Here is a 26,401-nt window from a genome sequence, read left to right on the forward strand (position 1 = left end):
AAAAAAAAACATTTCTCGGGCCAAGGATTCACTTTTATTTTCTTTGAGTCAAAGAAAATGCACCTGCTGCAGATGTATTTGTTTCTCCCTGCTCTTGAAATGGCCTTTGATGCTCACATTTCACGTTTCATATTTCAATTTAACCCCCCTTCCCCCCAGCACAAAATAGCCCCACAGACTGCTGGGGCAACACAAAAATAGACCCCGGACTTTCATGTTTATCATTAGTAATGTCACTGAGSTCCCTGCCAGCCATGTTGTTGTTGTCGGAGTGGAAAAAAAAAAACCTAAACAAAACAAAGAATGTTTCGTCCTCCTGAGGGAGGGAGGTGTGAAACAGAGAGGGGTCTCACTGCTGGTTTACTGTCAGCCCATATTTAGTATGAGGGACTTTTTTTTTAATCTCCAACCCCAGTGACCTCACAGAGAACAGGAAAAACAGACGCCATCATCCAAACCGTCTCCCCAGACACTCTTCAGACACTTACATCACTGTTCAGGATTAAAAACAAACCTCTTCAGCGATGATTTAACAGAGATTAATGCTGCCACCTCCCCAAGAAACTGTTTACCAGAAACTGGTTCTTTTACTTTTGCTGAGGAGTTTGTGTTTAGCACAGAGCGGCAGTAGCACTGAGGATAACTTAAAAAAAAGAAAACGTTTTTTATTCGGAATTGTTTCCTTTAAATCRTTGCATCATTCCCATAGCCAAAGCATTTAATCTGCTTGTGTCTCTGCAAAAGTTAATAAGTTGTAAATGCACACCCAAGGATTATTTTCTGACTTTCATTTAAGTCCTTCCACTGGTTTAGGAGATGCTTTGCTAACGCCACAGACAAATGAGCACTCCTTGATACTCCAAGTACACAACAAAATGCATTTAACAGCTAAAACAGTGGATTTGTTATGTATGTCCTCTTTAAGTAACGGAGGTGGAGCAGCTGTCAGTGAGTTTGCCTTTGTCATTTTTCCCAGAACAATAATCTGGAACGAGCACTCGACTGGATCTTCACCCACCCAGAGGAGGAGGAGAGCGACGCCCTTTCAGATATGGCCGACACAGAGCCCAACGACAACCCCTTCTCCAACACCAACTCTCACAGCGACTCCACACTGTCTCCAGACCGAGACCTGTCAGGCCCCCGAGTCAAAGACGGCCCGGGACGTGAGTACTTTAACAACTGACTTTAATTTGACTCGCTGTTGATCTTTGCTTGAAGCAGTAGCCCTCACACTGTGGGGTGCACCTCCTTSGTGGGGGATCTTGGTGTTTCAGCAAGGACAAGTGTTTTTATGTCTTGTTTTCTAACAAGTGGAAAGTTAGAATCAACTTGTACACTGAATATATTGCCACATCTATTTGCATTAGCTCGGGCGCTAACGCAAAATCTAACAGGCTAAGCTAAGGTTCTTCTTATATGAAGCAGCTCTGTTGTCCTCCATCCATATTTTCAGTTGCAGACTGAATCATTTCTACCTTCTCCTCTCTGTGAACACGCTCTGGTTTAATTTATAAGAGTCGATCATCGGATATTGTCCAAGATTAACTTTAAGGGTGGATAGAGCTTGCAGCCTCGCACTGGAGGTAAAAAAAAGACTTTTGTCAGCAGAGAACCTAGTGAAGTCACCATTTACCCAATATGCTTTGCGGTGTAAATAATATGGCGTGTCCGTGTGACAGTATATTTTTAAAAATTTATTAAAAACCAAAAGCCTACTTTATTATGACACCCGCATGCAAAGCTTTAGCGGGAGTCATATTGTTTTCGTACTATTTATTTATTCATTTTTTTAATTTCAATGATTTTTGGTCACCCGTAGCCAGTGGTGGACAGTAATGGAGTACATTTACTTGAGTACTGTACTTAAGTACATTTTTGAGTAACTTTGCTTTAATTGAGTAATTATTTTTTGGGGAACTAATGACTTTCACTCCACTACATTTCAAAGACAAATATTGTACTTTTGACTCCACTACATTTCTTAAAAGCTTTTTAGTTACTCTTTACTTTTGGCTCAGCATAGCTTTGTGATCCATTGTTGCTGTTTTTTTTCTTGAATTGCATTTGGCCACACGTTMTGTTCCTCACAAGGGGAACCAATCACAGTCATAGCTCACACCTGGGATAGATTTGGAATTATGTCATCCTCATTAATGGTGGGGAGCTGAGCTCCACCTTCGTTTCAAACAGAGCCCAGCAATGGAGACGGTTGAAGAAACTCGAGTGGAGAAACCAGAGCAGCATGGTCCTATCTCAGCTCGATGTTTGATATTTTAGGACTGAAAAATATTTTGTATCAGTTTAAATGTCTTATGTTTTCACTGTGGATAAACTACATTTCTGCTTTTAGGAACTCACCACTCACTTTATTGCATTTTTATGCTGAAGTCTTTACAGGTGGTGTAGAATTTATAGCAGAGTGGTTCTATGTGTCGATACATCAGGTGGTTTCTGAGAGTTACAAGGTTCTGTAATTTCACTCTGAAAGCAATACAGCAATGTACTGATATTAGGCAATTTAATTTGAATACTTGAGTATTTTTAAATGCAAGTATTTTTCAATACCTAAGTATTTTCAAAGGTAAGTACTTCAGTACGTTAACTTGAGTAGATTTTTGACGGAGCAACTTTTACTTGTGTTTGAGTAAGATTTGACCATGAGTATCAGTATTTTTTCTCAAGTACTAATGTTGAGTACTTTGTCCACCACTGACCGTTGCACAAAAACGGCTGCACCAATCAACATGAAATTTGGCAGGACTGTAGATGAGTCTGACCTACACTGCGCCAGCCAACGGTTTTACGATACACCCCATATTTGAGGAGGGGGCTCCATCCAAAGAGGGGGTGTCAGGACATGCAAAAATGCTTATAACTCAGAAACTGTTCAACATTAAAGCTTCAGATTTATTTTATTGTTTAGCTCTGCTGAAGCTCTATCCATCAGACCCATCCATCAATCAGTACGCATCCCCCCCACCCCCAGACCCCCCAATTTATCTGAAAAAGGGGTATCTGGTCATACAAAAATGGTTCTAGCTCAAAAACTATTAAACATAGGAGCTTCAGATTTTTGTTGGTTGTTTAGCTCTGATGAGGGGCTATCTATCAGGTCAACCATCTCCCCCCCCACCACCCCCTCCAAAAAAAGACCCCCATCCAAGCCAGTACAATCTTGGGATGCACCAAGTAGCATGACATTTATTAGGAATAAAGACTTCTGAGTTCTGGTGCATTTGTCCGTGCAGGGGTCATTAAGTCACCGCCATACGGTATCTAGTTTTTACAGTCTTTGTTTTGAAGTACATTTTTATCAAATAATGTCTGTTACAACTAGTCGGGGCTCCTTTTGCAAGAACGTATTTTGTTGTCTTTTACATGCCTATCTGATTCTGACTGCTTCAGTATGAAAACCTTTACGTCTGTTGTCCTGTTTTTAGGATATGAACTGTTTGCCTTCATCAGTCACATGGGAGCATCTACAATGTCTGGACATTATGTTTGTCACATCAAAAAGGAAGGAAGGTGAGTTACAGACTGTTTGTTATACAGATAAAATCCAGTTAATGTATTTTAGGGACTAAGCTGACAACATCCAGACATCCTTGATAGTCACAAGAAACACTTTTTATTAGTGGTTTTATTTTCTGTTAGTCATTTTATTTAAAATTGTCTGTGTGCTACTTCAAAAAATACAATCAAGCCATAAAATTATTTATATTTTTTACCCAAACAAAATAAAAAGTATATTTTTAATTAATTGATTTATTTTTAAATGCAGGTGGGTGATCTACAACGACCACAAAGTGTGTTTGTCAGAAAGGCCTCCAAAAGACTTGGGCTACATCTACTTTTACCACCGACTTTCTAGCAGTTAAAGTCGCACCCCCCTCTCCTCCTCCCCACACCCCCATCCCTGCAGTTTTTAAACAATCGGTCTTTCTCCTAGAGGACTGACTGACCGACAAATGTAACAACAGTGAAAATGATGGAAGAAACCTCACAGACCAGCTGCTTGCCTTATCAAGATCTCAAACAGGAGCAACCAAGAACTCTGGTCAGAAAAAGGGGAAAGCGATTTGCTTCATGTGCGTTAGTTGTTATTGCTTTAAATGTATATTTCAGTGTTTATCCAAAAAAGAACATGTGTAGGTACTGAGGGATGTGTGCAATCTCTGTTTCTGGAGTTCTCCGTAAACTAACATATCACATCAGGACGTTCCTCCTCTCTGCCTTTAGCTACTGTGCTGCACTTTCAAAGTGCTACATTTTATAAATGTATAGTGATGATGCAGTGCTGCACTGCTGACCCTAAAATGCTCAGTAAACACAACAGACGAGGAATCCGCTTTACATTTGACTTTAAATTACAGTGAATGCTCTTCATTGTGAGGTAACTGAACTGGAAAGTTAATACAACTAGATGGTTTTAAAAAAAGATGTTAACTAGACTGTAAATATACAGTATAACTAGCTGAATGATAGCTCAATACTGCCCCAGTTTTAGGAGTTGTTGTAAAAAAATGTGCAAGTTTGTCACTTTCAATCAGAAAACTCGTGTTTTTTTTATGCACTGGTTGAGTTACTCAGGTGGATTTCGTACCATCCAGTGGTGGGCACAGCTAACTAAAAAGTTAGTGAAGCTAATGTCTAATCTGCTAAACAGGAATCTTAGTTCTGCTAACGATAAAACCACTAAACAGAAATGAAAATTGGGATGAGCTAATGCTAACCGCTAAAACGTCTTCATCTCCTTCCAGTTGAAGACTGGTGGGGCTGATATAAACCTGTTATTTTTCTATTGGCAGAATCTGGCAAATCAGCCAAACTAAACAGGTTATGGCCCTGTCTAACTTGTGATACTTCCAGTTTAACACTTTTAGAATAAAAGCATTTTTTTGATTGAGTTTCTATTTTTATTAATATCCTTTTGAAGTTAGTCAAAAAAGAAATAACAAATACTTTCTCTACCATATTGTGTACGTATTCATTTTTTTTCTGTGTTTAAATATTTTTRAATGTCATTTTATTTCTTTTCGGCCCTCTTAGTTTGAAGTTTAGCTGCTAATGATGCTACTTTTTTTTCTAATGATGCTACATGCTACACACACGTCCATCACTGCTTGTAAGAGGTGATAGTTTTTATTTCCTTTGGGATAAATGGCATGAAAATAGACATTTAGCACTTGAACATTTTAGCATAACCTAATTTAGCCTAAGCTAATCTGTCCACCAGCAGTTTCCAAAGTTAGAAAAAAAATGCTAATTCCCATTAATGAGTAGTTAGTTCCGCTATTAGCGTAACTGTGCCCACCACTGGTATTTTCTTCCCATAAGCACTTTGTGATTATAACAAGTCCATATTCTGCCCCCTATACAGTAAAAGTGGACCTTGTGTATTTACCACTTTATGCGAGTGAATGTGATATTCTCATTTCAGTTTCAGTGCTTCTTAATCGACTACAGTGTTGAGTTTAATGTCTGATTATAGCATGTGTTGGCCTGTTTAACAGTGACTGTTGCACTGCACCTTCAAATTGAAGTTCTCGATCCTGCAGCAAACTTTATTTTTTTAAGTCATAATTTTGTTTTTGCCCAAAAAGCAAAATATTTGCATTCTTGGCATACTTTAAATCGGCTGCACCTGCTGCTGTTTGGTTCCTTTATCACCCTGACAGATTCAGACTATGACCCCGAAAGACAAAATAAATGTTTTTTTTTCTACACTTGTTGCCATTTTTTAGGACAGTTGGTTCATTTGTTACTTGCAACCAACCCCACTCTTTAAATGAACAATATACTGTATAATAAAAGCTGAACTCCTGAGTGCACCTCGTCAACAGATCCTGTGCATTACTGAATGTAAAACTCTATGGTGCTTGCCGCAAATTGAACCTCCTCTTCAGCTTTAATATTCATAATCCACATAAACAGTACAAGTAGCCACTTCCAATTAAGTCATTATAACCCCAGAAACTTTATCTACCAGCTTTGTACCATCTATGCATAATGTCCATAGCATTCAGGGTGTATTTAATACTTCAGTTTGTGCTTGTTTCTTAGAGGAAACTGTCAAAATCATCTCAATATTATGGTTCAGATCTTTGTATTTACATGCCACTACAATGGACTGAACTTTATTTATTTTTTTGCTGCATCTAAAAAAACAAAAAGGCATTTCGATGTTAAGTTATTGACAAAAACGTCCATTCTTTCTCTGAGTGGTTCACATTGTGTTTCATGTCTTGACGTTCGCGGAGGATAAATTTTGTGTCATTCTGCAAGTTCTGCTTAATATTTTCCATTTAGAGCCTGGTCAAGGAGAAGCCARTCCTGCAGACATCAAATATGCATTTTCTAAGAATTGAAAGAAGACTTGGAGGCATGTGTGGAAACCTGTTGGAAAACGAACAAAAACAAATAAGAATAGTGAGGCAGTTTTTGCATTTCTTACAGGTAAAATTCTGAGGAATATCCATTTTACACAAGAAATCTTTTCGGCAGCACTGGCCTTTAACACTGTGTCAAAGCAAAATTTCACCTCTGTCAAATCTCCACCACCTCATAAACAAGATGCAGTGTTTTGTTGCCTATGCAGCGGGGAATACTAAGTCTCTATGCAAGATTTGTGTTTTTACTGCTAATCAGTCTTTTTTTTTCTGTCTTGCGCAGCAGTGTTAGTCACAAATGTCCACAAATGCTGTGAAATTAGTTTTATTTGGTTCCCTTGTCCTCCTGGTTATATGATTAGTCTTTTTGTATTTTAGTTTTGTTGCAGCTTTCCCTGCTCGGTCTCTTCCATAGTTCTCGTCCAGATATTTCGGTTCAATATGTCAGTTTGTACACTAAACTTTGACATTTAGTTATTTGGATTATACAAAGATAATTTTGCAACCCCCCTCGCCCCTTTCATTTAACTAAATGTCAAACCTCTTCATTTGTGTTTCCTCTGATGCGTTTTTGCTAAAATTAGTGCCGTTTTTTTTTTTTTTTTTTAAGTTTTCATTAGTTTTCCTGAAGGAACTATTTTAAGTTGTTTAACACAGGCTTTAATCTAAATATGGCTTCATGTGTACGTAATTCTAGTCAGGGCAGTACAGTATACCCAGTGGCACTGTTTACTTTGTAAYGTTTGGTTAATTTAATAAAGTACACCTTTGTTGAACATTGCCTTGATTATTAAATTTCACTGCAGATCTTTTATTTTAAACTGGAAAAATAGACACAAGCAGAAAATATATAACAGTTTATTTTAAAAGGTTGCTCTCATAATGTACAGATTAAAGGTGCTAATGCTTCCTTTTGTGATTATACAGCAGAGTAATGAGCATTACAGTAGGTGTTTCAATAAATGTCTGTAAAGTATATAGTTACTACTTTTTTTCATCAAAATATAATTTTATTTTATCACGTGTGAAGTACTGATAAACTAGGTGACTGTAAAGAGTGAGGAAAGAAATGTACATAAAACAGATAAATACCCTTYATGAACCCCAACCTTTAAAGAAACATTCCAGAAATTATTTTTTCCTACATTGAGCTACAAAGAAACAGACATGTAACCATCACTGACAAAGCAGAACATTTGAAATAAACAAATCTAGTGTGATTTATGAAATAAAAAATAAAAAAAACAAGCAAAACACAACAAAATTCCGTACAAACGCTAATTTAGGTTCTGTAAATTGTTTTTTAAAATTTCAGACACCATTCTGGCAATTTCAATTGAATTCAAAATCTAAAAGTATTTGTACTGATATTTCTGCATTAATTATTTTATTAGAAAACAAATTCTAGTAGTTTATTTTAAACATTGTTTCTCCAGCTTTTCACAAACCGCTGAGGAAAAAAAAGTCTTCGTACCATTTTTAAAAATAGTTTTTCCTCACATCTTTAGTGAGTTTGCAAGCATTAAAGCCATCACTAGTCTAATATATTCTAAAGAAAAGTCTCTTTCAGTCGTTTTGAACACTAAAGAATGATGCAATCGCTGGAAAGGGGCCACAGCCACATTCAGCAGTGTGTTTGCAATTTGTAGAAGAGGCAATTCCAAAAATTTCTACTGAATATAACAACTATTTGCAGCAGGGCACCAGAGTCTAGGCTTAATTATTTTTGACAGAAATTGAAAYGTGTTATTCATTTTCTACTAAATGTTGACTGAAGCCCTGCATACCTTGTCTGTCRTATGCAAGAAACCACTGATAGTAAATAAATGCTGGCTATTTAAATATCTCCTAGTGTCAAGGCTGCAGAATATTGTAGAAACGCTGCAAGRAAACTTCATTATATAGCAAAAGAAAGCACTTGCATGCATACAAATGTAAATATCACTTCCGGGGAGAAACAAGTCTTACATGCTGTCAGTCAGCCTCATGTTGTTCCTCATATGCATGCGCTAAGCTACTTCATTTCACCTGAGAAGGTAGTTCTACAAAAACAAAACGTGGTTACCAGGCATCCTCAGCTTTATATGAGACAAACTGAAGATGCTGAAGTCAGATACAGTACATGAAAATCTCTTTCATTAAATAAATAAATAAACAGAGAAACCTTAAGTTAAAAAGGAAAGGTGCCCAGAGCCAGATTAGAAACTYAGTTGATAAGTAAATCATAAAATCACAGGTCATGTTTTCTATTGGTTTGCTCGACACACAGAACAACAGGCAGGGCTGGGAACAGACTTAGAAATGTAAATAAAAACTGAAGCATTAGTCCAACTTTTTCAATAGTTAAAAGATCTGAGAGAAGCTGAACAAGCTGGAGGTTGGTGGGTTTTCACTGTTAAAGATGGGACATTTAAGATTGTTTTTTTTTAAATCTAACTTAATTTTTGGATGGATCTCCTTGCATAACTATAATTCAAATAGATTAATGACATGTAGTAAAAATGATCCATCTTTGGCCTTTGTTTATTTGAAAGGGAGTTGTTTCAAAGTACTAATAAGTAGCCAGTAGGGCTGCTATTATCTGTAGTGGAAATCAGTCGGAGCGATCTGAGCTTGGAGAATTGAGGAGACAAAGGAGTCAAACAGCTACTCAGAGCACTCGGGCCCACTGAAAAGTGAATTGCTTTAAAATAACTGGTTATTAGTTTTAGCAGTTTGAGTGAGTGCGTTGAAGTATTTCTATAAATCAGCTCTTACTCATTTTGAGAGGAAGCCAATGAACATCAATGARTAGTTGAGTTTACTAATTCTGTGTCATTTTGACCCATCGCTACAGAAAAAGGCACTTTGTTTCAACATTTTATTTCACTCAGTTTTACTTGTTTTGTGATCAGACAGGTGATTCCCACGTTTGAATAAAATTAGCAGTGGTTGGTTAAGAATATGCATTGCAAAAATTGTCCATCTGACCATGTCTTACAATCTTAGATCCAGCCAAAAATGTAGTTTTGATTTTGGTTTGAGACTGATTTACTCAGCAAGAGCAGAATATRTTGGATCAATAATCTTTTTGGCTTGGAAATTGTTCCTTATTTAAATATGTTTTACCAAGTGCAGGTTAGGTCTTATTGCATTATTATTTCCCTTTATTTGAGAAGATTCAATCTAGGATCTAGTATTTTAAATGTATTTTAATATGGCTAAATGTTGCAGTGTAGTGAAAACAGCTGCCCCTTAGAAAAAAACAAGCAAAAAAATACAGTGCTGGGAAAGTTCTGAAGTTTTGTTGTTGGTTTATATAGTAGGGCTGGGCGTATCGATCTAGCATTCAGTACTATCCATACCAGGATTAGTATCAGTATCAGACTGATACATTGCTAGTATCACCCACCCCTATTGGATAACATCTGCCTTTGAATGAGCTCTGTGGTAAATAACGATTAGTTTAACTTCCCTGCTTAAACATTTCCATTATTCTCCAAACTAAAATTACTCTGAATGTTGTCTTATAACTATTCCACACAACTCCATTTCAAAAAGAAAAAAAAAACAAAACAGTGATTTCAAAGCATTTCATCTTCAAACAAAATAATAGCAGAAACTTGCAACACCAACTTCTGCTGGATAAAGTGCACAGCTATAGTCAATTAAACAAGAACATGATGACAATACACAACAAAGTACAATAATTACACCCACTTGGTGTTTTCAAAAACCTGCTTCAGGTTCTTTAATAGTTAAGTTTTAAGAGAAACTGGGAAAAAAGCTTACTCACTATAAAGTTCAAAACAATTTTCTGCACATTCCTTGTTTTGTGTGGGTTTGTTTTTCTTAGGAGCCCAGCTCTGCACTAATTAGTCAAAATGCCTGCAGTTGCTTCTTTGTAGTTTAAGGTAAACCAGCTGACAGAACCAGTGTGTGTTTTAAGATGAAGTCATTAAGTAAAAGGGAAACTCGAACGCTTGCCACGTAACGTGTTTAAATAAAGATTTGAATTTACTGCTAAATAATCTGTAAGGCCATTCCATGGCTGAAAATATTTTACTGTTTGTTTGTTTATTTTAATTGCAGTTTTAATGCCAGTCTGCTTTAATCTCAATCCAGCACCTTAAACTTTACTCACATGTCATAAAGAATAACACAAATATATATATATATATATATATACAGTGGGGAGAACAAGTATTTGATACACTGTTGATTTTTCAGGTTTTCCCACTTGYAAAGCTTGTAGAWGACTGTAHTTTTTATCATAGGTACTCTTCAACTGTGAGTGATGGAATCTAAAACAAAAATYCAGAAAAAKACAATGTATGATTTTTTAATAATTAATTTACATTTTATTGTGTGAAATAAGTATTTGATCATCTATCAACCAGTAAGAATTTTGGCTCTCACAGACATGTTAGTTGTTCTTTAAGAAGCCCTCCTGTTCTCCACTCATTACCTGTATTAACTGCACCTGTTTGAACTCGTTACCTGTATAAAAGACACCTGTCCACACACTCAATCAGCACTCATGTTTTCTTATACTTTTGGTGTTTCTGCTGCAAAACTTGGACCAACATTCGCAAAACAATTATTAAATACATTCACAATTTCATTCTGATTAGGTGTTTTTTTCCCATCTTTTACAAAATATTGTAAAATCGTACTTTGTGACTCTTCAAAACACTAGTCATTACTCGCCATGTTTCTTTCATATCACCATTATTTTTCTCTAATAAACCATCCTTATTATAATCCATACCATGTTGTTTTTTTTAATATTTCCTGTATTTCTCTTATGATTCTTTTGCTCTTAATTTCAGGAAGCACGAATACAAGTAATCTTTTTACAAGCAATTTCTCAAACCTTTAATCAACATTTCTTTTTTATTTATTTTCACACAATTCTTTTCATACAATGTTCCTAAAATATTCATGAAAACATATATGCTTTGTTTACATATTCAACGTACACTTCTTCCAGTTTTCATTGATTTGATCCAGAATATTTTTATAGTTAATAATGAATATTTTTAATCTGAAATATAATCTTGCTGGTTTTAGTGTCACTTAGTGTCTTTTTTTTGACAACTATCACAGCTGGGGATTTTCTTCTTCTCAAATGGTGAAGTCGGTGCACATGTGAATATTTGAGCAATGCATACAGCTGTAACTTTTAAAGATCCAACTGCAGCCAAAGATACTTTTTTTTCAATTGCAGAGATTCATAAAATGTAAAGACAGCACTTTAGCCCGATGGCGTTTTTTCCCTCCTCCCCTGATGAAACATTTCTTCTGACACAGAGGGTGACATCCCAGCTGCACCATTTGGAAGATGAATGGTTCTGGTGTTGGTCTCTGGTTCCCCCTGATAGCATTCATTCAAAGCACAGAAACAACACTTCCCTTTGGTTCACTGAGGCCGACGGGGGACAAACCGACAATTCAGAATAGCAACATGAAACGTGACCTTTTGCATAGGAGCCAACAATAAAAAAAGAGACGCACTTTCCAGCAGCACACCTGGACTGTGAACACACCTGATAAAAACCAGAGTGTGCTGAGCCGCACAGAACAGCAGATTATCTATCATTTCCTCTGTCGCACAGTGAGGAGGGAGGCTTGATGTTCAGTTTACACAATGACTTTCAAACTGGAAACTATGAYTCAAATGAAGCTGCCAGCTGAAAACTCGTGTTTATGAGAAAGCTTCTGGGGTGTTGTAGAACATTTATCTGGAACATGAAATTTTATTACATATTTTTTTATATATATAGATGCATATTAATGTAGCAAAACAAATAAATGCAACGTTCTGAGCAGCATCATATAAATATTTGAATCATGCATGATGGCTGACGGGAACCCATTTAATTAATCACATAAGCCTGGGCAACGTAAATGCAAATAACTGCATTAAGAAGCTCACCAAGCTGCTGTCTCGAAATAAACAAATCCTTTGTGTGTGAAATGCTACGCTGTAATAAAGCAACTGCGCTCTGGAGAAATAAAAAAACAAACTATGGTGCTTACATCAGTTGTTAGAGAAGATGCCTGTAACGCAGATTAAAATGAAATATAACTAATCATTTTTCCCACCTAAACTGTTTTTTTCTCTGCCATTCAGCTTAAAGGGAACAACAAGAGCGTTGGTGCCAAAACCCAGTGATATAATTAATGGCTCAGCATCTTTCCAAGTTAATAAAACAGCATATATGTAAAGAAATCAAAACCAGTCTGAAAAATTGCTTTACAATATTTGTTTTTGTTGTTGTTGCCTTTATAAATAGTGTAAATAAATAGAATTGGATGCATGCTTCTGAGTAAGGCTTGAGTAAGGGTTGCACATTCCACTTGGATTTCTTAGAAGTCATCTTACTGTCTGAAGTGCAAAGGGAAAATCTACAAGTATGTTAGTTTTTAAACAAGTATCCGCTTTTGAAAAATGCTTATTTATGCAGTTTAATATACTGTAACTCTCCATTGACAGAAGAGGAGCACAAGCCAGGAAGACAGTCCGGAGCCCCAGGTTATGAGATGCAGCCTGAATCCATCTTGTAGAAGGGAGAAACAATCCTGAGTCGGCAGTTTTTCTCTCCAGTAACCTCGTCGAGTTTGCTGCAAATGGCTTGTGGGGGTGGGGCGTCTCTGTGGGTGTCTTAAAACTGGCTGCCCTCCTCATTTCCACTGGATGAGTCAGATTTTAATTGACGCGCTCTCTAAGGCATTCCTCAAACAATCTTTGCCTGTCCTTGTGCTCTTTAGGGAAATCACAAATTGCAGTGCAAATTCCATCGTGAAGATGTTTGTCCAAAACCCTTGGAAGAACTGGCCCCCTCCCCACTGATCTGCTCCAAAGAAGTAGGGCGAAACTATATGACAGGGTTTGACCACTGTAGCTTAAATCTACGAGTTTAACACATGTTAACTCAGGCATGTGCACTTTGGGTTTTTGGCTTACAGGTAGAAATCAGARAATTAGTAATCAGGGAGACGTTGTCATCTCTTCCTTGTCTTTTTTTTTGTCTTCTTTAAATGTCTAAGTTGAAGGCTCGCATGAGAAGATCCAAGTCACCTATGTTTGCAGCCTGGAAAAGTTCAGGCTGGTCCATCATAGATAATGCTATCCTCAAAGCTGCCCAGATGTTCCCGGACATCACCTGGTGAGACTGCTGGCGACTCCGGCTTTTTCTCTGAAGACTCAAAGCAGTCAAGAAGTTACTGGCTGCCTCTCTGGGGAAACAAAAAAATAATAATCAAGGGATAAATATGCTGTTGTTTGTGAACAATCAAATAAATCTCTAAATAAAGCACGTGTCTGAGTTCTGACGTAAAGTTATTGCTAGCATGTTTCCAGCTAGTATCTGAACTGTGGCTTTGTCGCAGTAGATCACCAGCAAGTCTTGCGGGTTTTTCCTATGTCACCTAGCTTTTAGCACCACMGAATTTAAAGATGAACCCAGACTTCCCACCTTACTTTTGGTGTGAATATAAAGGACGAGTTGAAGAGCATTTTGGCATGTGTGTGAGTTACTCRCCAGCCCTCATGTACACACACACAAAAGTAAAGGGAATCCTCTTTAATCTCATGAATTCTGTTACCATAATCAAGATTCAATGCAAACATATATAAAATGCTTTATGCCTGACAAAAACAACATTTTATCTTTCATTCTGAAACATTTTAAAACAATCCATGTTTTAAAGGGGATATTATGTTTTTTCCAGACACATCTGTTCTACTGTATACCATGCTGCCTTCAGTTGTTATGAAAGTACTGTATAAATCAAAAATGAATTTGGCCTCTGTCTCTTTAAGAACCTCCTACCGTTTCCACCACTCCCACTTCAGCACGTCTTCCCAACAATTCTTCATGCCGTTTACAGCCTTTTCATAGGAGCATTGTATTTGTTGTTAAAAAAGAAGCAACATTATATATCGGTTTTGGAAAATGGCTACTAAGGACACAGTTAAACCTTACTCTAATGATCCCACATTGAACCAGGAAAGTACATTTTTTGAAGAACCGGGGCAAGTACAGAGGTTCTTACACAACATTTTATTTTGGTAATAACTCCCAGTCATCCTCTCATACGCCAATGTTAGGCTGTCTTTTGTGAAGAAGCTATAAGTGTAGATTATTATGAAGCTATGTTTTGCAATGAAAATATGAACATCCACCATTTTTAAGATATGTTTTGCTTAGTCCGGTGGGGCTATGTGTGTGTGGGTACTTTGTCTGAGCAAGCAATTTTGCACCTCCAAATGGCTACAAGGATTTCTCAAATGTGCATGAATGAATTAAATCCACTCCGTGTAGGGGTTTGATGAAGGAATGACATTATARCATGATATAAAGATAAAAAAAAGTCGATTTTGCATAATGCCTCTCCTTTAAAATGTGTGTTTTGTGTGTCTTCCATTGCATCAAACCAGAGCAAAGCTGTTCTCATGTTGTCCCAGGTGACTCACCTGTGTGCCCCTAGGTTAATACAGCTGATGCCCAGGTTGTAGCGTGACCTGATRAAGCCTGGATGCAGCTCGAGAGCTCTTGTATAAGCCTCCACCGCCTCTTCGCTGCGGTCCCCGTTTGCCAGCGTGGCTCCCAGTCGATTCCACAATAAGTAGTCCTGGATGAAGGTTGAGTGTTGGGTTGATTAGAGATTACAAAGACACAAAAATCTTTTAGTCGGATGTGTTTTTGGTTGGTGTCGACCAACATATCAGTGTACTGTATATGGAAGCAAAGTCAGTGATTATTTAACTTAACTTAGTGACATAATGATTCTAGTTTAAAAATTAACACTTTTCTTTACATGTTACAGCTTAAATGTTTTTCATCCATTAAAAATATAATTGTAGGCAGAAATGCAACTGAAATAGTGTGTAAAAAATTACTCCATTTGATGTGCTATGTGATTTTTTTTCTCCAATAAAATGGCCAAGCAAGGATAATCTACAAAAAAATAAATAAAAAAAAGACATCACACCGGATGTTCTTGTTTCCCACCTGCAGGCAAACAGGCTCACACAGAGGTCAGTGCAGGGGTCCTTCATCTTTTGTTAAACCTGGTAGCTGGAGATAATTATCCCCCCTTTTGTTTTCAGAGCAGTTTTTCCTCTCCAGTAGGGGAGCAGAAATTACCAAGTCAAATAAGAAACTGGAGTGAGTCATACTCATGCCAGCCCAGCCCAGGACAGTGCAGGGAGGGCATGGATGGATTTGCAAGAGGGAAAAGAAACAAAAAAGTTTGTTCTAAKTTAACTCGCCTCATTGCTCACCTGCTTCTTTTAGCTTCTTAAGCTCTCAGAACTCTGCTCCTGATGTCAGAATTTACACAACCTTATGGGCACTGGAGTTCTGATGGCACCAAATTTTTGATTACGTCACATTTTTCACCTTCGTTCCTCAAATTCACTTTTACTTTATTGTATTATTTTCCTAGAGCACTTTTCAAACAAACTTCTTTCAGTTGTTTGGCAGGTCTAAACTACTATAGGTGTAATCAATATAGGAGGCAGTGTTGTTAATCTGCTTTTCAGAAAAATGCAATGTCATATTTTGTACTCAGCTTTATTTATATAGTGCTTTACGAACACATATGTAAACCTAAATTCCTTAACAAGAAAAAAATAGGAATAAACAGGCATGTCAATAAAACTACACTAAAAGTATAAGACATCTTTCAAAAATAACTGATGAAACTTTTTGCATTTGGTCAAAAAAAATCTATAAAAAGAAATCTTCTGAGATTCACTATAATGAGTATTAGAATGAATCTTAAATCAACCATAAATAGTGTTTCATTAAACACTCCGAGTTTCCATCTTTGGCATATTGCTGTGCCAGCTGGAGTCAAGCAGCTGTCAGATATGTTGACTCTCAGAGGAAACCAGAGCGTCCTGAGTGTTCACCAACCACAACTTACAGAAGGTATATCAAGCCAACACAACTCAGAGTCATCGCAGGCTCGAAGCCAAATTACTTTCAGTTGCAGAATAGTGTAAAAAACAAGAAATATGTTCATGTGCACAAATTACAGAACGTGCATCAGCTACAACCTTTTTACTAAAACGTCCAACAGCTCTGACTRGTATATCAAACTACATGTACATATAAAGGTATACTGATACTTTTAAAAAATTAATGCTGCATTTCAGCATTTTGTGCAGATATGTTTTGCTTTAATCTTTAATAAACTGTTTCTTTTGCATTGTTTTTTCTTTCTGCAAGCTCATTATTCTGCTCCGTTTCGTCCTCCGAAGCTGCAGGCAAATTTCTTTGTTGCCAGCTTAGCAACTTTGTAGATTTTATTTTTGATGAAGCAAATAACAACAAATCTGGTGACTTTTATAGACCAACAGTGACTAATTTCTATTGAACAGAGTGGTGAGAACAGTCCTGAGGGCATCATAACTGCATATACCCTGCCTTATTTTAACACTGCTCATTCAGCTGACTGCACAATTTTAAATTCTGTACATGCTAGTTTTATAATCTTCTAATGATTTATTGATGTAAAAATCCATAATAAACTTGTCATTATTAAGCGTGACCATTGCGTTTACAAGTAGAAATTGTTGTTTCTGATGTGTAGCAAGTTTTTCAGATTTAGTTTAGTCCAGTAGCAAAACASAAATAAATGAGTACATAAAAATGTTGTTCCTGGTTTTTCAGCTGTACTGAAAAAGAAAGAGTAGAAGTGACACAAACATATGCTCAGAGCTTACTTTATGTCTTTTACAATAGAAGTAAATAATGTTAGAGTCATACAATTGCTCAGTTTAGTCAACTTAGTTTAGTGGAACCAGTTGACATAACTTGRTTAAGTAACTTCAACGCTTCATTTTTTAGAGTGCAGAAACAACTCCACCCATGATGAATTTTGGTTGTGTATTTAAATTTGTGTCTTGGTGTAGATATTATTGGCTGTGTCTCAATTCATGGGCTGCATCCTCCTCAGAGCGCATTTGTCGGCTGCATACTGTACATCAATGCTCCACAACGAGCATTGATGAGGCTCCTCATCATGCGGCCAAGGAACGCAATCCACAAAATCTTGAAAAKCAAGGACGCATCTGAGTATTTTTTCTGGSCGAGGATATCCCAGGATGCAATGCGCCGACAGCMAACTAAACAGAGAACGGATACGGTGGCAGGATGTGGCCCACGTGGTCCGTATTCAAGAGGATGCAGCCCGTGAATTGAAACACAGCCACTGCATTTAATTTTCTCCAAGTCCTTTAGTTGCTGCACCYAGACTTTGGAAGCAGCTTCTTCAGGACTTACACTCTAAAAAATAAAATGTTAAAATTTACTTAAAGTTTTGGCAACTGGTTCCACTAAACCGAGTTGAGAAAATGTCAAGAAATTTCCATTTATTTTTTAAAGAAAATATGTTAGTTGTCCAATTTACTCAAAATGGTTTAGTAGAACCAGTTTGGATAAGTAAATTCAACCATTCATTTCTTACAGTGTATGCTCCTACACTGACTTGAGTTTTTTTTAATTTATCTTAAAACMTTTTTATTCAGGCAGACTTTAAATAGTCCGGTGTTTTATTCTCATTTTGTGAATCTTTTATCTAATTTTATTGTTTGCATTGTGATTAATTTAGACTTTTGYACTGAAGAACTTTTATCACCTTTTTGTTGTTCATTAAACAGTTTCTAATGCGTTCTTCATTGAGAGTTGTCTCAGTTGTAGACATTGTTATAGCTTGAGTCTGTGTATGTGTGTGTGTTTGTGTGTAAGGGCTTTCCTACCTCGGGCCGAATTGACAGGGCTGTGTTGAAGGCCTCTACAGCTTTGTTGAACTCTCCGCTGAGGTTGTAGAGCACCCCAAGGCCCGTCTGTAAATCCGGGTCAATGCTGTCTGAGTTGTGCTGAACTGCTTCCAGAAAGAGCTCCTTGACCTCTGGCAGCAGTGAGCTGTGAACACACACACAAACACACACAAAGAGAGAAGGCTTGATGTAGCTTCAGACTACTGTGTGAGAACTCCGCAGAACYATGGTGTGAGATATGTAAACTTGCGTTCATAGAGGATAAGCAGGGAAAGAGAGGGAAGAGAAAAAGAACTGTGGAGGGCTGATTATTAAAAAATAAACCTTGTAGATGTGAATTTAGACAGATCCTTTGTAAAACAACAATTTCACTGAAAAAAGAATGAACTCAGCCTCAATGGTCATCTGCTTCTATTGTTTGTGTAAAGATAAGAGTTGGCCTTTTTAGGTAAGTTGAGCACAAAAGATGATTGGAGGGTGAAGTAGACATACTTGACARGGAAAAGAGATGCTGAATAGCTGTGCAGAGAAGGCTAAGGACAGAGGGATGGACTGTGCTGCAGAAATTAAAAAAGGGGGGAAAAAGCTGATGGTCTGGAGGGGATAGCTCGGTAATTGGGTTCTACCTGTATCTCTCCGCACCAGCTAGACGATTAATGGTTTGATAATGTTCAGCTTTGCATTGGGAGAAGAATAAGGCTTTTCAAAAAAATTGGATAGGCCTAACAACATCAAACAACATCATGCACTAGACAGCTGCAAAGGCTGTTTTACAGGATGTATACTCCTGGACCCATGTATAGAGTCCCACTAATGAAATTAAAGGAGACATATCATGCAATACCCATGTTTTTAATCCAATAAATGCATTTTGTTGTGTTTTTGGAGTCTCTARGTGTGCATAAAAGTTTAATTCAGTTTCTCCTGGTGCTGTGTGATATATTTATATTCTGTTTAGGTCACCTGTTCAGTTTTCTCTATTTTCTTTGACGTTTTCTGAAATATTATGTCATTATGGCTGTTGTATTGCCAAAATGACTAGGAAAATGGAACCACCAGAAAGGCTAACATGAAGTTTCTCAGGTTTTGCATGGTAATTTCTAAGGTATTCCTCAAAAAGCATAACAGTTTGAGACCTAGTGTTCTCATATGAGGACATCATTTTTTTTTTCAAAAACCACTTCCATGACAGGGTCTAGTTATTATAGTTATTAGGTCCTACTAATCCCATGTATCTTAGAGAATGAAAAAATGCACATCCAGAAAAGGCTCGGTTCTCAGGAGGAAAAAGAAGGATTTTAAATCATGATATGTCTCCTTTAAATAACATCAGCTGTGGTGGTGAACTCATGAAATACATTTAGACTCTCTGACAAAGTCAGGGCAGTTAAAATAAAGCAAATAAGACTTTAAAAGTGGGAAAAATATTTTGAATTTGATGGACATGTTCGAACATTATTGCAATTAAATAAAAATGAACTACTACAATAGCCAGTTGACCTACTTACTGATTACTGCATTGTTTGCTTCATCTGAAATGATTGGTTTATCCTTTATGGTAGTCTAGATATAACAAATAAATTGCAGCAGATTTCATTATTTATTACAGCAAATGTTGTCATTTTCCTCCTGTTGATTCCTCATTCCTCACTTTTGTATTTTATATAAAAATGACAAAGAGTAAACTATGTTAAACATTAAATGGTGTCAACTCTACCTTTCATGTCGGCTCATGTTGGGAGCGCAAGACATCCTGCGCTGAGAGTTCGGGGACCCTATCAAGTGGGTCTTGCCCTTCAGCAGGTGCTTGTACTTTGGATTGTRTCTGAGCCATCGGAGCAGGGCCTCGCAGGCATCGTGACGCATCCCTGTGTTGGTCAGGCTCACGGCGAGAGCCATGAGGGCCGGGAGGTTATTTGGGTGCAGCTCCAAACACCTGGATGGAAACAAGAACCAGGCCAGACAGGAGAGACRGCGTAAGGAATACACTTCAAAGAGAAATTTCGATTTGACAAGCATTAATTAAGACAGGCCAAAGCAGAGGAACATCAGGCGGAGGCTGATCAATTCAGGATGGATGAGCTGCATCTTTTTTGCCCTGACTTTGCTCCAGAAGAGCAGGTTTGCATGCTGGCCCACACCTGGGTGATTTGAATTAGCTTTGCATTTAGGGGAACACGTCTCTGTGATCTCACTGGAGACGGGAGGTGTTTGAGATGATTGCTGTCGTTACATCATAGAATACATCACATAAACAACTTCTACAGATGTCTTCTGTGGCAAAACGGAGAGTAGGACAGAAGAGTGTTGGATGAAAGTCTTGGATTAATTGGGAGAGTAGGTGAGAGGCCAGAACAAGATTAGGCTTTCATCAACATTCAGGCTTGATTTGCTGCTCTTGATTCGCCAACGTGCTTAAAACCATAATCCCACACCAACTAAATGATTTCAGCACCCTGCTGTGGTGAGGCAGAAATTTATGTCCTCTTCACCATTTAAATTTCTCATGCAGTCACACAGATGTGTCTGTTTCATAATGAACCTTTCAAAGCAGGGGCGGAGCAAGGTTTTTTTTTTTGCAAGGGGTGACACAGGTGGCAAAGATGTTTCATTTTTTAGAGGGAGCACATACAAGTACAGGAAAATGCTCTTGATTGGAAAATTCAAGACAGGTGCCACAATTGTTTCTAAGTGGCTTTAATTCATTTGTTTTAAGAAATACTGAGCTAAAATTGTGTGATCATAGATAAAAATGATCCAAAAACATGCTAAAAGCTAGTCAAAACTTAATATTCAGCCAATTTTAGACAAAGCTGAAGATTAGTGTTGAAGTAGCTGAAAAACAATCTTTAATTCTAAATAATGAAAAATTCAAGATGGCCACCAAAGCTAACTTTAAAAAGCTAAAACCTGACCATTTTAAGACTAGTTCAGATAAAATCTGTAGAGTAGCAGCTAAGAACGCTCACATATTTCCAATGCTAATCCCAAATTAAGCTAACCACTAATAAAAGGAAAAAAAAATTGTATAGGTCYTCTGGACGGGTTCTTCTTTAATGAAACGTTTCGTCTCTCTTCCAAGAGACTTCTTCAGTCTGAGAGTTTCAGGCAAAATTCAGGCTTTTATGTCCTGCCTCCAGGTGACTGATACTCACATCACATGGCCATCGTTCACAGGTTACTCATACTCACATCACATGGCCATCGTTCACCCTAATTAATCCCTTTTGTTAACAGGGGGTGGAGTGATACTGCCAATGGCAGCGCTGTAGCAGGGGGACAGCTGAAAACGGAGGCCCCCACCTCTGTTTAATGATGGACGGTCTTTCTTTACAAAAATGGCTTCTTTTACTCCTCTCTCAAACCAACGTTCCTCCCTATCAAGAACATTCTTTTGAACAGTGGTTGCTTTGTTTCCCTAATGTATAACTGGTCGCAGTCCTCCTGGCACTTAACAGCATATACAAYATTGCTCTGTTTGTGCCGGGGCACCGGATCTTTGGGGTGAACCAGCCTTTGCCGTAATGTGTTTTGGGGTTTGAAAGCYACTGGGACATCATGTTTAGAAAATAAATGTCTCAGTTTCTCCGAAACACCCGCAACATACGGAATAACCACTGGTTTGGGTCTGGGTTTGGGGTCTTCATTTTCACCTGAAGGTTGCATGGAATCCTGTCTGTGTTTCCTGTCTGCTTTCAGGAAAGCCCAGTCAGGATAACCACACTGCTCCAGGGCCTGTCGTGTGTRTGATTTCTCTTTCTCCCTGGCTCCTGGGTTTGTAGGGACATTGTCTGCTCTGTGGTACAGAGTCCTGATCACTCCTAACTTGTGTTCCAGTGGGTGTTGGGAGTCAAAACGCAAATATTGGTCTGTGTGGGTGGGCTTACGATACACGCCAGTTTCCAACCGTCCTCCATCCGAAACCGAGACATCGCAATCCAGGAACGCCAACCTGCCATTTTTTACATCCTCTCGTGTGAACTTTATATATTCATCCACAGAGTTGATGTGATCAGTGAAATGTTGGACTTCCTGGGCTTTAATTTTAACCCAGGTGTCGTCAACATATCTGAACCAATGGCTCGGTGGCACCCCTGAAAAGGACATCAAGGCTCTCTTTTCCACTTCCTATATGTACAGGTTTGCAACAATAGGAGAAACTGGGGATCCCATGGCACACCCATGTTTCTGCCTATAATATTGCCCCCCATACGTGAAGTAGGTTGATTCCAGGCACAGTTTGAGGAGTTGGCACACTTGTTCTGTGGAAAGTGTGGTTCTGCTGCTGAGAGTGGTGTCTGATTTCAATCTTGCACAGACCACATTTGATTTTTTACCTGGATTACTGAGATGCATCAGGACCTAACCACTAATACTAATGCTAATTTTTTTTTTATAAAAATACTATCATTTTACTACTTCCTATAATTCAGCCATTTTTAAATATACACAGCTGAAAATTCATATAGTATAGTAGTGTCAAAAAACAATAACAAAATCTAAATGCAAATGCAAAATCCAAGATCCCCACCCACTTGTCCATTATTAAGGGGTGGAACCTGGGGTGGTCAATCAGATGCCAGGGGTGGTATTTGCCACCACAACCACCCCTCTGGCTCCACCCCTGCTTAAAAACAAGCAAATACTATGTTATATGACAAAAACAAAGGTGGAGCGATAATGTTTTTTTTGCCTGTCTCTCTGTCGGTGTGTGTGTCTGTACAGTTAGCAAAATATCTCATGAACTACTAGATTGGTTTTAATAAAACTTCCAGAAAATAATCAACAGAGAAACACCTACAACTGATCTATTAGTCTGTTTCATTCAAGATGGCTACCACAACAATTAATGCAGTCACAGGACACATACATTATGCTGGAATCTCAAAGGAAGCTGCAATGTAAGTTAGTCTAACAGAACATTAATCATCAGTTTCAATCAGATATTTTACTCGCCYTATGTACTGTAGGAATAGTTGGGGGATGGCTCCGGGCCACAGTGAATCTGGGGACAAGGAGATTGTGCCCCACCGTCCCTAGTGTCATTTGTGCCCATGCAACAAAGCAATTTGAACCAACACAAAAATAACCATAACTCATTCAGTTTTACAGATATTAAGCTAAAGTTTGTCGTGGTAGTAGCTTAGAGTCATTCACATTTCCTTTGACCACGGATCAGAAATCCAACAAAGAAGCAGAGTGGAACCTTTCAGTTAAAATATTTGAAGTCTGAGTTATTTTGGATGGCTGCTCTGGAATAGGCCTCTGAGTCTGACAAGGTGTAGCTCAACTTCTTCAAGTGAATTTCTCCCTGATTCTTTTTCTTATCCAGTTCTGACTGTTGTGTRTGTCACGAAAAGGTAGCCACTTACATTCTCTTCAAAGAAACCCATTAAAAAAAGCCTGAACCATTCTCTCAAGGAAAGGTCCAAGAAATTAGCTGTTTTAGTTTCTTGCTGCAATTGTGTTTCACAGATCCGTGGAAACATGTGTGCATGAAAACACATGCAAATTTTTATATGTTGACCTTCATATTTCTTTCAACAGTATTGTAACATGATCTGGAGAGAAACCAATGGAGCAACAAAATGAAAAAAATAAATATATAAATTTAACATCTATCCTTTCATACCAAACTGCTGCCCTCACAGATGGAGTTATTATATAATAWGAAGTCAATTTTCCACCATTCAAACCACCTGAGAGTTCACTGGTATTGATACACACAAGCCTRTAGGATTAAATAAGATTTGTGTTGAAACTAAAATTTAAATTAGCCTCATCCTTCTAATCCATTTCTGATTTTTGAAAAATGCATCTTTATTCCACAAAACAAACCATTTATGAAATACTTGAAAAAAAAAGAAGGGATTATTTCTCCTCGACTCCTGTCTCAAGTATTTTCAGTTGACTTGTCAGTGTTCACACTCCGAGGAAGGTGCAATCTTTGGCTTCAGCAGTGTTATGGATGAAAGTGGGCCACATCCCACTGAGGACTCCAGTCAGAACCTCGACTTGTGCAATCAGCATCCATGTGGGGTTCTTCCACTTTGAGAACTGAAAAATTACGCTACTTCTTCTTCCAATCCCTGATTTAAAAACTTTGGCAATTCAAAAGCAAACTGGGGGTCTTATTCTTCATTGAGCTGTAACCATAACACTTTTATTTATATATTTGCTACGTCGCTTTGATCCCACTGGGTGCACTGCTGTCGAAAAGTTTGTAGAAACTTCTAGGCAAATGTACATTTGAGCTTCATATTTTTAACAGCCGTTACAGACTTTACATCAGAAAATGAATACAGTTGTGCTTTTTATTACCTTTGGAGGCAAACAATCGCTGCCTGCTCATTTTCATTTTCAGCCTGCGTGGTCCCCAAYACTTGCCAAGCCTGCAAAGAAAAGAAAACACAGATAACAGGGAATAGCGGGCGAGAAACGTCAAGGCCCGTCTTCTCGAGAGACACAAACACAGAAGGAAGAACGAGATCCAACACAGGAAGATTGATTCTGCTGTTTCAGACTCACAGGTCCAAATGAGCTACGGTTCATGTAAACAGTCACAGCTCCACTGAGATTAGAACTTTTAGCCAACTTGTAAAAACATCGACTTGAAAAAAGTGTCCTAATGGTTTTTTCAGCTGCACTGACAAATCATGCAAACAATAAAAAGGCAATTATTAATCAATTAAGCATCATGAGATTGTTCAATTAAACCTCCTCACCTGTTAAAAGTCAGAATGATAAGCTGAGTTGTTACATTTAGCTACATTAACAGTAACTGGGTGACTGATTTACAGAAGAGTTGATTTGTTACAGCTAAAAATGGCTGAAAACAGCTTGCACTAGATGATGCAACCTGCTGTGTTTTTGTGTTCCCCTTCAGGCAGTGATCGTAATTTTGTGTCTCAAATCCTTTCTTTCCAGATTATAATCTCTCATCTGACTGTAATCTCTTTTCTGAACTTTTCCCCTTTTGTTGAAAACATCCTRAACACTCCAGGCTTCCTGTTTCTGTTACCAGCAACTGTTTTTACCGAGACATTGTGTTGTTTTTCACCCATGGTAAATCAGGAATATCTGTGTAACATGAAGTGAATTGTTACAAGTGGAAGTGAATGTCACATTTACCAGATTTACTCTAGTTTTACAAAACTATGTGGAGCATTTTGTTCTGTTTTTATTTACATCTTACACAACCTACTACATTTTTCTTACTATGAGTTGTAAACTATGGAGTTTGGACACTGAGAGCTTGTAGGGGTTTTAGATGTAGTTAGATTAGACTGATATGCAGCTGTTGTATTGTGAGATCCAGGCAAAGTTTTGGATGTAGAAGGCTGTTAAAAAAACTCTGATACAGAAATGATTAAAAGCAAAATCCACCTGTTCAGTTTTCTCTGTTTTTATGACATTMTATGAATTATTAAGTCAAATTATTTATGACAGAACTGCCAAATAAGGTCTATGCTTACCCACTACAATTTTGTCATCTTCAGCATTCTGTTTCCTGGGCACTACCATCACCCAGGACCTCAAGTGGGAGCAGACCATTAGACATCATCAAGACGGCACAACAGAAGATGTCCTTCCTACAGCATTTGATGACTCTCAAACTGCCAAATGAGATGATGGTGCAGTTTTACACAGCCATCATCCAGTCCATCCTCACTTCTTCTAATAGCATGGTACACTGGGCCGTAGCCAGGGACAGACAAAGACTACAGCACATTGYGCACATTGCTGAGAAGGTGATCGGCTGCAACCTCCGACCTTTACCTGCACTTCTCCAGAACTCTAAGTCATGCAGGTCGCATTGCGAGTGACCCTTCTCACCCCAGTCACAGCCTGTTTAGGCTCCTCCCCTCAGGCAGGAGAYGGTGCATCCGGACTGGAAGCTCCCGCCACAAGAACAGTTTTTTTTCCTTCAGCAATTAGACTCAGTTAAACAACAGTTAAATGACTCTGGCATAACATAGTCACTCTACACACCTGCCACTTTGCACATGTATGTGCATACTGTACATTTTTTATATTTTATATAATTTTATTTTATTATTGTTTCTCCTCATTTTACCTATGCTTAATTCTACTTTTATCTCTTTCCATTATATTGCACCATTACATCAGAGCAAATCCTTAGTCTGTGAACTTGTTCACTGACAGTGGCAATAAAGTGATTCTGATTCCGATGTAAGGCTGGATGGACAAAAAAAAGTTTTTGTGTTGCTAT

The 26,401-nt window shown here is 37.9% G+C and overlaps 2 protein-coding genes across 4 annotated transcripts in view; one reads left to right on the top strand and one right to left on the bottom strand.

Moving 5' to 3' along the window:
- The window catches only part of usp13 (ubiquitin specific peptidase 13), a gene marked incomplete in the record, with an annotated part of 38,656 nt that extends 34,490 nt beyond the window's left edge, over positions 1–4,166 (top strand). The window contains 3 exon segments of the mRNA XM_014000304.1: positions 977–1,166; positions 3,444–3,528; positions 3,785–4,166. Coding sequence (XP_013855758.1) covers positions 977–1,166; positions 3,444–3,528; positions 3,785–3,881 — 372 coding nt within the window.
- A 6,850-nt stretch (positions 4,167–11,016) lies between these two features.
- The window catches only part of pex5la (peroxisomal biogenesis factor 5-like a), a 108,620-nt gene continuing 93,235 nt past the window's right edge, over positions 11,017–26,401 (bottom strand). For all 3 annotated transcript variants that reach the window (XM_014000318.1, XM_014000314.1, XM_014000323.1), the window contains 5 exons: positions 24,490–24,560; positions 19,886–20,104; positions 18,148–18,313; positions 14,854–15,011; positions 11,017–13,613 (listed from right to left, as the gene is read on the bottom strand). In XM_014000318.1, coding sequence (XP_013855772.1) covers positions 13,412–13,613; positions 14,854–15,011; positions 18,148–18,313; positions 19,886–20,104; positions 24,490–24,560 — 816 coding nt within the window. In that variant the 3' untranslated portion in view covers positions 11,017–13,411. The remainder of the gene's footprint in view (positions 13,614–14,853; positions 15,012–18,147; positions 18,314–19,885; positions 20,105–24,489; positions 24,561–26,401) is intronic.

Source organism: Austrofundulus limnaeus, unplaced genomic scaffold, assembly GCF_001266775.1.
Source record: "Austrofundulus limnaeus strain Quisiro unplaced genomic scaffold, Austrofundulus_limnaeus-1.0 Scaffold8, whole genome shotgun sequence".
In the NCBI taxonomy this organism is placed as follows: domain Eukaryota; kingdom Metazoa; phylum Chordata; class Actinopteri; order Cyprinodontiformes; family Rivulidae; genus Austrofundulus; species Austrofundulus limnaeus.